This window comes from Pyxicephalus adspersus, chromosome 3, assembly GCF_032062135.1.
Source record: "Pyxicephalus adspersus chromosome 3, UCB_Pads_2.0, whole genome shotgun sequence".
Lineage (NCBI taxonomy): Eukaryota > Metazoa > Chordata > Amphibia > Anura > Pyxicephalidae > Pyxicephalus > Pyxicephalus adspersus.
The window spans coordinates 83114762-83128508 of record NC_092860.1 but is presented as its reverse complement, the minus strand read 5'-3'; the positions used below and the strand labels follow the sequence as shown (position 1 = coordinate 83128508).

General features: G+C 36.3%; 1 protein-coding gene across 2 annotated transcripts in view; it reads left to right on the top strand.

Moving 5' to 3' along the window:
- The window catches only part of CCDC158 (coiled-coil domain containing 158), a 29230-nt gene that overhangs the window by 1371 nt on the left and 14112 nt on the right, over window positions 1-13747 (top strand). For both annotated transcript variants that reach the window (XM_072405480.1, XM_072405478.1), the window contains exons 2-10: window positions 498-540; window positions 3186-3334; window positions 4499-4740; window positions 7659-7765; window positions 8921-9233; window positions 9721-9794; window positions 9933-10043; window positions 10257-10359; window positions 13552-13662. In XM_072405480.1, coding sequence (XP_072261581.1) covers window positions 512-540; window positions 3186-3334; window positions 4499-4740; window positions 7659-7765; window positions 8921-9233; window positions 9721-9794; window positions 9933-10043; window positions 10257-10359; window positions 13552-13662 — 1239 coding nt within the window. In that variant the 5' untranslated portion in view covers window positions 498-511. The remainder of the gene's footprint in view (window positions 1-497; window positions 541-3185; window positions 3335-4498; window positions 4741-7658; window positions 7766-8920; window positions 9234-9720; window positions 9795-9932; window positions 10044-10256; window positions 10360-13551; window positions 13663-13747) is intronic.

The window sequence follows — 13747 nt, the reverse complement described above, 5'->3', positions numbered from 1 at the left end:
CTGGTTGTGCCACACTTACTCCAAAATGTGTGTACTCTGTTACATTGTACCCATGCTGGTCACTTTGAAAAAACATAACACACTTTCCTAATTTCCTTTCTTTTAATTTAACATGAAAGCTCAATGATATTAAAAAATAATTGATAATTGCCAAATTGATCCATGTATGTTCTGCATTAGAAAGCACACCTGACCCAGGGAATCTCGCTCTGTAAGTAAACTAGTAATTTTTTATTATGGAATTTATTAAAAGCGATGGCTAACTACAAGAATTCACTAAAGACCCGTCAGGTATACGATAAGAATTTGTGCCATGTTACTGGAAAAGAAAATAAATCTGCACTGATCCTATGACTGTACAAGAGGGTATAACAAAGGACACAGAACAAGGGCAGCAAACAGATGGTAGATTACAGGCTTCAGTTTTACTTCTTTCCCCCTATCATCCATACTTGTAACCAGTGATCAACATGTAACAAATGTCTTTTCTTTTTCAGATGTTACCAGGGCAATGGCGAGCAGGAACCTCCTAGCACTAAGGTACTAACAAAACATTTCTGACTAATGCATGTAAATATGGGACAAGAGTTTTGGAATGGATTGAGTGATGTGTTAATAAAAGACCCCAATATGCAAATTCCAAGAACAAAGCTAGCTACCTGATATTCTTTAGTGTATTTGTTTTGACTCAGTTGTTTGCTGTGCAATATCATTTTTGTAAAATAAAATGATGATATTTATTAGGATCTATATTACAAGCTAGAATAGAGTTAAATGTGTTATGAGTAATTTTAAATCTGTTTCTCGGAGCTGGCGCCGTTTATTGACCTGAAAGGTAGTTTTCTCAGCTTGCAGTTTTACACCTGGGGTTTGACTGATAGGTCAGTTATTGATTAAATAAACATAGGTCTCCTTTCCTTTGTGAGCCCATTTCTTGCCCCTCACCACCCTTTAGTACAAAAACTTATTTATTGTGCACAGATATATTGCAATGAATAGAAATCTCTGTGGTGTAATAAACTCTTATGTGATCCTATATATCTAGCCATGTGGTCAGGCATTGAACATCTCCTTCACGTCCAGCCCAAATCATATTAGGAGGAAATGAGGAGGAAGTAAAAGAGGTTCCTGTTGCCCAATTGCACTTGGATATTACACAAGTACCCCAACAGAAAAAGGCTTTTCACCAGTCCTAGAAGTGAGCTGTGTTTAGGTCTGTGTGATGCTGGGAGGAAATCCCAACACCAGCCCGATCCCCACCGCATGTCAATGGGCTCTAAATCTCAGGCCCTAAATCTCATTTAGGCAATGTCCAACGGTTGCCAATAGATATTGGATGACCGAGACAGACTCCTAAAGCCAGTCAGATCCTTGACATTCAACATCTTTCCTCTGTCTATTGCCATCTTTTGTGCGATTTTAATCATTTTAAATTTAGGAATTGTGATATAGTTGTTATGGGGAACATTTTGAAGTTTTGGAAACATAGCCTCAAAATATACATTAGGATCAATAAGCATTCATGGCAGCCGTTTTTTATAACCATTATTTTTAAAATCTTCATTTAGGTTCCAATAGGGGCAAAATACAAAAAAAAAAATTTGTACGTTTATTGAGCAGTTAAACATACAATACAAACATGGTTGATACAGTGTGTGTGTGTGTGTGTGTGTGTATATATATATATATATATATATATATATATATGGTATTTATATACCATCTGTTAACATATAAAATCCTTGCATGTAGAAAATTCTAGGACCTATGGAACTTTCCTGTAAAAGGCATATATGTTGATTTAGGAATCTGGTCATACATGTTACAATCTGTGTGTACAATTTTGTTTATTGTTTGCCTTGATTTGCATGGAAAAGAAGAGCAACACAGAGGCAATAAAAATTCAAATCAAAACCTGTGCAGTGAAGGGGCCTACCTGAACGAATTTATGTATATGTAGGAGATTTAACTACATTGTTACTAGTAGGCATGTTTGCCCTACACTAATCTGTAAACAAAATACATGCGTAGATATATGTTTGTATATAAGTGTGTATTATGTGCATATATTCATTTGATTTTGTATAGTTCATTTACTTGCATGTCCATGAACTGTAGCATTCTAAACAGGCAAAACCTTTTTCAAAATAACTAAACTAATTGTGGAAATTTGCCATTGAAATGTTTTTCCAACAACCTTGATTAGCTGCTATTGTTTACATGCAGAGTTTTGGTCGGTCTCATTATGTACCAAAACAAAATTGCGGGAAAAAACCCAGATATTATGCAATGCACCAAAACATACACTGACTCATAATTATAATAACAACTGCTGAGTTCCTTAAGCTTGTCTTATTAAAGCAGCACTATCTGAAATTCTTTATTCTGTTATTCATTGTGATACTTTTTATACATCCACCTCACTTTTTGCTTTGTCTACCCCAAAATTGCATCATATTTATGTTTTTCTTCAGAAACTATTTCTCCAGGGGAAATAACTAAAAAAATATTTATTAACATGAATAACTAAATATTTATGAACACTAACTATGCAGGTACTGCACATGTACCAGAAAGCATAGCAAATCCAGTGGACACACACCTGACTTTTAGCTGTCACTTTGCAAATATAAATGTAGCAGTCATACACACTGACTTTGGCTCTTGGGAACGCCTGCTAAAATAAATTAAAGATCAGTGGGAAAAAAGTCTCTAAATTGGTGACCAATGGAAAGAACGCCCCCCCTTACAGCTAGAATATGTCCTTTATAAATACCTCAAGCAGCTGAATGGGAGTGCAGAGCCTCCTCACGCATCCCAGGAGGCTTTTGCCTGCTCCTTCTGTGCATGCCCAATCTCAGGCATATGCAGAAGGGACTTTTTTTTTCCTGTAATGGGAAAAAATGCTGATCTCACGCATGCCCAGTGAGATCGGCACCCTATCTCATGCCTGGCAGGCTACGTCACCCAATCTCATGCCTGCACAGTGCGAGATTGGGTGACGTAGCCGGAAGACAGAAGAATGCATCAGCATGACAGCCAGGCAACTAGAATTTTCAAAAAAATAATCAGAAATGGCAACCTCCATTTGCACAGGGATGCATAATGATAATAAATGTGGGTCGTTTTTACTTTTTTATACATTATGTATGCATTGTTCATTAATCACTTTTTTTTTTCCGTAGGGCAGAGCTGGATGAACAAACTAAAGAAATCCAGAAATTGCAAAAAGAAGTAGAACGAGCTACACAGCATACAATAAATCAGCTGTCCTTGCCTCTTCATGAAAAATGCCACAAGAACACTGCCAATGATGATAATACCAAATCTAGATGTATGTTTTGCTATGTTGCACTTTTTTATGTTTATATATTTTTGCATGTTAATTCAAATTTGCTGTATAAGGGTTATAACACTCTTGTTCTTATCTTCTGTTCAATAATATTTTATCTATTTTTTTATGCCACTAAAAGAATCTTTAGAATTTTGAAAAATATGTTAAAGCATTTACATCATCCTCTGCCTTCCTATAGATGCCTATAGTGGATGCAAAAACATCACTAGAGCTAATTTTTTGTGTCCATAGATACAATTACCCAAAAGCCTGATGCATTTCTGCAAAAGGCCATTGATCTACAACTTTATGCTCGGGATGTCTGTTTAGACTATTGCAAACAGCCTTGGTCTTTTAGATAGGTACTTTTTAGCAGAAAAGGACTAAGATTAAGATAGGTTAAAGTAGCTGAAAAACCTCGGTCCTTTCAATACTGTTGGATAGGGTTAGGTTAAAGTATAAAAAAAACTCAAAATGTAATTACATTTAGTTGGCTTTAGGGTTGTGTATTATAATCGGTTTTAGTGTTTAATTTGAAAATCCTCTTTTTTAAACAGACACTAGGGCTGCGTACACGTCAGATGATTCGGACGAGAGTCTGACGTGTACAGTGTTCGTCTGACATCGTTCATGGATTAATCCTGTCAGATAGAAAGATTCCTTTCCCTACCCATAGTCTACTTTTTTAGATAAAGTGGTTTAGGGGATGTTTAGAATTTTCGGAAATTTCAATGTCTCTCACAATTTGCCCTGGCAAGAAGCAGTAAAATATCCCTAGTTATTAAGTTGGTTTTGTCAGTAGGGTATGAGGACAGAATTTACATGGCGTTACCACTTATTTGAAGATTATACTAGAAGAACTGAAAATACTTTTTTAAGTATACGCACCTATCCCCAGCGGACATTAATAAAAAAATCTGTCAGAGGTTGACCCACGCCCCCACTGTATTCAAAACATAGAATAAAAATACACTTACCTGGAGTTGGGCTTTAATGAAAATTAAGGTGGAACTTTAGTCACTCAACTTCTAGCAATTTAACATCTGTACATTCCTTCGTGCCTATATCATCCTTTGCTCTTCTGTAGGCTATACTAGCTCTGACCACCCAATTGGACATGTATAATGTGTATGTGTAAATTTCTATTTTTTGTCTATTTTCTAGTATCGCATGTTTCCAGTTCAGCAAGAGGTAATCGCAATGTGTTATCATCAGTGCCTCCTCAAACTTTTAAAAGTCAACTGCAGGCTGGTCTTTCAAGCTATATAGAAGGTGGCTTGGCAACACAATGCAGTGTATTGCAAAATGGACTAGATGGAATCACTTACCTGTCTGATAAACATTCTGTGAAGACATCACTGAAGGATTATTCCTCGCTGTTCATAAATTCACAAAGACCTGAAGAAGTAAGTTAAACATGATTTATGTTGTGTGTTGGTGTTACCACACAGGTACCAACTGTCCAGGGTTAATGAGTGATTAGGAGATGTTGTGTTTCAGTCCAACCCAAAGGTAACCTCTCACAACCTGAGTTTATGATAGTTTTATTGTAATTGTAAACCAGTCATCAATGGTCCACTGCTTATGTTTTCTAGTAAAATACAAATGTCACAGGCAACTCAAGTTTATTCAACGTTGTTTCTTCTACAGCCAATGATGTAACACTATGAAGTGAAGTTGTGCTGACTTCAATTATTCAATTACACTGGGAACCAATTTTGAACACATTTTTTTGTTGACTTCAATTTTTAAGCTATTTACACTAAAATAGGTATGCTGATTCTGAACGTGCAATTAGTTTTCTTCTATCTCATCAGGTTTTTTCTCCACCACTTATATTAATGCGATTACTGTAGCGTGGATTTGTACAGGCGATTCATTTACACACAAGACTGTGGTCAGAGGTTGTGTGCTGCTCTACGTAGTGAATAGGCAAAATTTATTTTTATACTTACACACGTATATCCTTTCTTTCGGATCATGTCTGGCTCTGCTGTTTCTCATCAAGTGCCTAAACAACCCTGATTCATTTTGTTAATTCTGTGGCAGTTTCACCATTCCCAGTCAAAGGGCGAACATTTGTAGAGCAAGCCTATTTGGCATATTTCAAAGTTAAACCTGGTGATCAAGATAAGTCTTGGGCCCCTCATAAGGTGGGCAAACAGTGTGTGGGGGTTTACGGCTGTGGACAAATGTAACACGTGATAAGATGCCATTCGGTATACCTATGGTTTGGTGAGAGCCAGGAGATCATTTCAGTGACTGTTACTTTTGTATAGTGAAAACTTCAGGACATAACAAGAAAAGTAAATGTAACATAGAGTATCCTAGTCCACCATCCGCTATACGCCCAGTGGCTCATTCAGATGAAATCACATTGCCTGTTTTTGTTACACTACCCTCTCTTGAGAAACATGATCATGGTGATGAATTAGGTGACAACAATGATGAAGAGTTTGAAATTGAAGGGGACTCTGTTCGTAAGGGATTTGATCAGCATGAGTTGAGTGATTTGGGATTATCGAAAAAAGCTTCAGAACTCCCAGCATCAAGACTGCGTAAGAAAAACTTACTTGAAAAAGGAATGAAGGTATCGTACTTTCGAATCAGAGAAATTGCATTTCTGCAGTACTTTAGAGCTGACAGTGGCTTTGTGTATTGCCATAACATACCTGGTTTATCGGAGGAATTGGGAATGCCAATCTATAACTCAACTGAATATTCATTGATAGCTCAAAGTGGAGCTTAAAGTGTGTCCTCCTTCACAATGGCAATATATTTGGGTCAGTCCTAAAATGGTATGCTTCCTTCTTGGTCAGCAACGCGGCTATACCAAGTATCTTTGTTATCTGTGCTTGTGGGACAGCAGAGCTTGTGAGAGGCATTAGGTGGAAAGGAATTGGCCTCCAAGATCTGCCCTAAAACCAGGTGATACAAACATTCCACATGAGCCAACTGAAGGAGACTGTTTTAAGTACTTCATTTTGACATTTCCTAGCCTGTCATTTGAAAAAATAAAGGCCGGTGTGTTTGATGGTCCACAGATTCAGCAGCTCATAAAAGATTAACATTTCATCAGGAGAATGTCAGAAGTCTAAAAGAATGCTTGGTTATCATTTAATGCCATTGTCAAAGACTTTCTTGGAAACACACGGGCAAATATTTACACAGAATTGTCCAGAAACACTTGGAGAGCTACAAAATGCTTGGTTGCAATATGAGCATTTTCTGCATCTTTCCATCTTTCTAACTTCCCGTAAAACCTTGGTGCAGTCAGTGATGAGCAAAGTGAACGATTCCACCAAGATTTGAAGGTTATTGAAGGACGGTATCAGGGTAGATGGAATGTACATATGATGGCTGACTATTGTTGGAGTATCCAGCGGGATTGTCCTAACACTGAATACGCCAGGAAAAGCTATAAGCGTAACTTTTTGCCTTACCTGCTTACCCGAATAATTTTCAAATGTTTTACTGTAAAAAATTCTCATAGATTAACAATAAATCCTTTGTATGAACAAAAGAATTTTAAACTGTACATTCGAGTTATTATTTTATTATTTTTTCATTGTATGTAAAAATTGTATGTTTTTTGACAAAATTGGAGAGTACCCTGTATCGTAAAAACTGTATGTGATAGCAAAAAACTAGGGTCATTTCTGGATTCACCACCCAAAATTTAGTAAAAAAAACAGGTGTAAGATCTAACTCAAACAAGAAATGCGTTCTTCAGTGTTATGTAGAAACATATTTTCACTTTATTTGACCTCATTTTCTAATTTAAGGAAAAATTCACTTTGAATAGTAAATAAATACACATACAAGTTAAAATTCTCTACCACTTTTTTATATTGGAGTCATTTTTTAGAACAAAAATGCTGAGCTGCACATGCACGTTATTTTTTTATAGAAGATAGTGAACAGGCAGATAGTTTTGCTTTATTGCAGAAGGGACATGGTCAGTCCCTTACTGGAGTGAAGACCTGCATGTTCACAGATTTTGCAGGAGTGATATATGTATTACTGTAATATATGTAAGATGCGCTACATTTAATAGTAGTGTCTTTTCAGGTATTGAACTAAATTGAATTGAACACCATTGTAAGTTACTGTAAGGTGCAGTGGGTTAAAGCAGAAGAAAGTCAACTGCTGTGTGTCAGGGTTTTGCCATTATGTGCAAACATGCTAAGCTTTCTTTCGGAATTTAATTCTTTATTGGCCAGGTGCTAAAGACATAGAGCCTTTGGATTTTGTAGTTCTAGTAGTTTCTGTTTTTATTTATTTTTAACTAGACATAATAATGCTCAACATTTTCTCTTTATAGAATAAAAGTATACGAGAGAACCTTCAACAATCCCTCGGCCATTCAATCAATGAAGTGAACTTGAAGGTACAGGAACTAGTAAAAAAGAATGCTGAGATGGATATTAGGTAAGCATGTTCTTTTTCTTTTGTCCTTGCTGGAGCGTATATTGGCCATTTCATTTAGCGCCATTTTGCTCACATTTGGAATGGCTTGGGGAAGGGTAGTACTGGAAAAAGCAAAAGTTTGTATGGCAAACCATATTCCACATTTAGGCTGATACACCACAGAGATGTAGTACCCACTAACCAATAACAAATGTAAAGCTCAGTATACTGAGAGCCAGGTGGAAACAAAAACATGTTTATTCTCTTACAAATACTCATAAATGTTTAAATGATATGATGAAAAACTTAATGTGAAAGGGAAGGATAACAGAAAATAAACACAAAGGTACTGCAACAATCACCAGCCAATCCTCATTTTTCCAGGTATTAAATAAAACAAGAATTTCAATTGGTTTTTAGGAACAAAGCAAAATTATAGTTTTTAATGTACAGCACTGCGTAATATGTTGGCGCTATATAAATCCTGTTTAATAATAATAGTTTCCCTCCAGTCCAAGTTAAATACATATATATACAGGCCCTATGTCTGCTTAGGAAAACAATGTATTTGCTGCTAAGGCTGAATAGCTGTTTTAGCTATTCATCAATTTCATGCTGTGTATTGAGATTAGGTATGCTGGTTTGGACCTGTGTTGACAGGTTTGTGTTGATGCCATCAGTTTAATATAAGTTTGAATTGCTTCTGAAATTCTTAAATTTATTGACAGGTGCAGTTATACTCCTTCTTCATAACGTGCCTTTGACCTGCTTTTTGTAGGCTTTGTATTCTTATGGAGTTGTATAGCAAATGCAAAACCCATCTGAGGTTGACAAAAGCATTCTGACACAGCTCTAAAGTGTTTTTATGCTAATACAAACCTAAAACATAGTGTACTGGTCTCTGCCATGCCGGGCAGTGTTTAAATTCTTTGCAGGACCAGGCATTATTATAGAGTGGCTAGGCTTTACAGCTAACTGCCTAGAGCAGGTAAATTACCCTTTATTCATCTTTATGAGCCACAGTTGCACTAACACACCACAGCAAAGACACTTATTTGAAGTCTTGCAGAGTATCTGTGTATCAACAGACTTAACCATGTTTTGACTGGTAGAACTTGACCTAATTCGTTTTTTTGCATAGTATCGTAACCTATGCATAATTCTGATTTTATGCAGATGTAATGAATCAAAAAGCCAGGAAGAAGTCAATAAACATCTTCAAATTAGAATACAGGAACTCGAGACTTCCAATACAGTGCAAGAGGAAATGCTGAAGCAGGCCCATGCCTATATTGATATTTTGAAAGAGATGTTGCAGAAGCGGGATCATGTACACCAGAATATTCAGGAAACCATTTTAACATATATCAATTGTTCTGGAAAAGAAATATCTCCAACCTGTGATCTTAGCAACCTTGGAACACTTGTAGTAAAGGTGTATCAGGAGCTGGCTGAAGAAGTGTCTTCTCTCAAAACCAAACTTAACACTGTAAGTTAATATGTTGATTGTGTGACTGAGCTGTGGAATAATACATAACTTAATAATGACCTGTGCAGCATTACGGCTTATGGGTTAGCACTCCTGCTTTTGCAGCGCTAGGTCCCATGTTCAAATCTGGCCAGGACACTGGACTGCATGGAGTTTGCAGGTTCTCCCTGTGTCTACGTGGGGTTTCCTCTGGGTACTCTGGTTTCCTCCCACATCCCAAAAACATACAGTTAGGTTTATTGGCTTCCCCCCAAAACTGACCTTAGACTACATTAATGACGTATGACTGTGGTAGGGACATTAGATTGTGAGCCCCTTTGAGGGACAGTTAGTGTCCTGACTTTGGACTTTGTACAGCGCTGTGTAATATGACGGCGCTATATAAATACTGTGAAGATAATAATAATAATAGCTGAATGTCTTTAGCCTGGGCACAAGTCTGCTTCAAAGGACCCAAACATTGACTGCAACATTTTGCCTCCCTTAGAGAGAAGATCAAATTGATGTTTTGAATAAGGAATTAGAATTTAAAGAAAACAATTTAAAACAATGTCAAGAAAAGTAAGTTTTATTACTGAACAACTCAGGTAATAGGCATTTCTTGCTTTGTTTTCTTGTATTTTATGTTGAAGATTATGTGGATAAAAGCAGACTTATTGTTTTCAATATCTGATATTTGTTATTTTCTTCTGGATTTAGGTGTGATAATTTGAGTAATGAACATGAACAGGAGATGGCAGCAATGAGCCATGAAATGAACACTGCTAAGAGTCATGCCAAGACTTTGCAAGATCAACTCGAAACCTTATGGTATTTTTTTCTTCATTTGTATCAAACTATTTTTATTTTTCACACATTTTAATTTGTATTAAACAGAAGCATTATACAATTACAGGGTTTTTAACCATCCTCCTAATTTTCTCAGCTTTAGGCTTAGATACACATTGAAAATTCTATGGATAGAAGCATTATGTACTAATTTCTAGATGTTAACCCATTTTGTTTACAATAATTTTATTTTAGGCAACAGAATACAAAGCATAAGGATCATGTAGAAAAGTTGGAATCTGTAGCGTCTGAACTACGCTCTGAACTAAAAAGCTGCAAGAGAACTTATAAAGACAAGGTGAGAGCACAAATATCCTTCTAGGACACTGTAAAAATTATGTCAGAGCACCTAATTACTAAATGGATTACAAATAGAAGAACAATCTGGGTATATTTTTTTAAAAACACACATAAAGTGTTCTATTTTGTGTTTGGTAAAAATTTGCACAGTATTTTTCTAAGGCATAAATTGTGGCTTCACTGTGTACTAATTGAACTTTATTGAATATTAAACAATCTTATATTATACCAGCCTAATCTTAAAGGCAAAGACCCCACCAAAAATCAAGATATTCATATCACACAGTCTGTCAGCACTAGACTGGATGATTCACTCCCATTATAGAACACCATGATAGAGATGAAAGAACAATATATCAGGAGGGATCAGTAGTCAGTCCTTTTCGGGTATATGAGCAGAGATAGCAGAAAAATGAGGTATGTGGAGCAGGCTTGAGAACTTCCCCTTACAAGAGTTCCCCTTACATTGTCACATAGGTTTCCCAATAAAAGCTAGGGAACTTGCCATTCTCTCCCTGTTGCTTACTGGAAGCTGAACCCCAAGCAGATTTAAAAGGCACATACTAATACATTTCTGTATTTATAAATACATCCTGAAATTTATTTTTTATATGCATTCAGTTTAAGCATCTGAATTTAATGAGCATCAACCTTTCTATATCAGAGCTTAGACTAGCATTTGCAGCACAACCAGCCAATAAGTTTCCAAAGAAACAGCACCATTGTATGCATTTAATTTGTAAAAGTAGCAGTTTGCCTGATGTTTAGCTATAAACTGCATGCTTGGGCATTATGAGCATGCATTCTGAAGACAAAGATATTAGTTAACTTACTGTATGCCTGTGGATCCAGCTGTTCTGTAGAGTTTTTGTTCCTTTCTTAAAATTTGTGGATCTAAATATCTGATCTCAATAATGATTCTCATAGGAAGATGTCTCAGAAACAAATCAATTTATCTAACTGTGAAACATTTTACCTGAAAAGTGTAAAGCTAAGTATACACTAACAATTAATGTCATTCTCACTTCAGAGAAGCCTGTTCTGTTCTGTGGAGCAGGGAGTAGAAATCAGAGGCATCCTGCTGGATGAGCAACAATGGTATACAGAGGCATTAGTCCTTAGTGATCCAACAGGTCAATTCACTAAAGACCTGCAAGACATCAGGGGACACATGAACAGGATGCTAACAAAAAATAGAATGTGTTTGTGTATAGACCCTAAATTAAAATGACACACTTTCCTTTTGTGCTAAAACTCTGGGGACCTGGATAAAGATAGGAATATTCATATTAGGTGCTGCTATCTTAAAAGCATGCATATCTAGGTAGATCAAGTATCTGGAGACTTTTCTGCCTGCATGATTGTTCCAGGTCAATGACTCACAAAGCAGTAGAGCAACATAGTACAGCAGAGACTACAGCTGCTTCATTTTCAAAATCAAGGCAGCAATAACAATTCTACTATTTCTGTCCTAAACCAGTTATATGAAGTTTGAGCAAACTTTATTCTAGAAAAAAAATTTATAAACATTTTGCATTTTTTTTTCATACATCATATTTTAACTGGTTTAATCAGCTATTCTATGTTATGATTTTATGATTTTTGGTTTCAAGATTTCAAGTGTCACATGTCTTGTTAATTTACACTTGTTAAATGCCAGTTTGTATTAAGAAGCCTGGTGTTTCACTGTTGACCTTACCAGAATATTCTTGCTTGTCATATATACTGTGCCCTTTCCCTCTCGTGGCATGAAACCAAAACCCCAGACGTGACACACTTGCACTCTTGTAACCACTTCTGTTATATTTTTAGCCTGTATTACATCATATGCCCATGGTATTGCAGGCTTTTTCTCGTCCAAGTCCAAAAGGGACTATCTGACCCTTCCAAATTATTTCAAATATTGACACGTGTTTTTTTTCTCTGTGTTCATTTTTATTTGCCTAGCTCCAACATCTCTTTTGTTTTTACAAAATATCAGATTTTTTCCTCAAGTTTTAAATAATAAATTAATGTGCTTATCTGGTATTATGCTGTGAGACAGCAGTCGTTTAGCTCATTCTGCATAATAGTGAGGAATGTAGAAAAATGTGTTTGGGACATATTCACAGATAACCAATCATTTGTGCATTTGGTCATCCTTTAGCTGTTACCCAAGCAGTGTTAGGAAATATTTGCCTGTTTGTCTTGTATTTTTTACATTCTTTGTGACCTATGTATGCGTTGCCTGTCATTGTAGGCCAAACAGACTTTATCAAATGTTCCAAAGCCATACATGCTAGGTTTCAATTGTATTTCTAGCTATTTTTAATGTAGCAGTAAAATGTTCAAACACCATATTTGTCTAGAAAATCCCAAATGCTATGAATGTTGCTGGAAAAGGAGAGGAATAATCTACCAGTGGGTACACTTGATGCACCTTTCAGAGGAACCTGTTGAGGTGCATATGGCCTCTCAAACCTTTGGCCCATGGCCCTCAATAGAGCTGACAGGTCATTTGAGATAATAGATTGGCATATGTGTAGCTGATCTGGTAAAAGGTGTTCATATGCAGAAATGTTCAAGTCGACAATGCCCACACTGGTTTCGAAATAAAGGCATGCAGGCGGTGGGTTACTGGATAGCAGCAGGATGCATTATGGACAGGCGGATGACTAGTATCCAGAAAAAAGTAGGATGGTATGCATAGGCAGCAAGCAGAAGTGGCACAGATGCAGCAAACTGGTTAAAAGGCAAAGTACAAACTGGGTGACTAACAGGCAATAGGTTAAAATTGACAAATAGTCACCCTGCCATTTAATGGTAATAACAGTTGCCAATATTGGTAATTGTCTTTTAGTTGATAACACTAATGTATTCTGAGCCAAGAACCTCCAGACTTATTATAAATTTGCACACTTAATAAAAGTCAATGCAGTCTTATGCCGGGAGCATTCCATGGAATACCAAAGGCTCTATATTATAGGTAAAATTAAGGCACACTGTGGTGTCCAAAAATTAGGAGTATGGTGGTCAAAGATATTACATAGGAACACTGCAAATTACTGGAACCCTTTTCTACTAAAGACAAAGGATTAAGGGTCATATGTAAATAACGTACATTTTCCTAAATATAACACCCCTTTTTATCAATATGTGAGAAAATAGTTTGTTACTGTGCTTGAACTGATTTTTTTTTTTTTTATTCTAGGTGGAAGAGCTCAGTAATCAGCTTTTGATAGCCAACACTGCCCTGGAGAAATCTCAGAACGAGCATACTCAACTCAGTCAGGATTTTGATAAACACCAGCAGGAATTAAATGTAAGAATAAAATATGTGACCTTTTTTAAGCTTGTTCGATATCCAGTTATAGAATCATAATATTGGTAAATAAATTATAAATTAT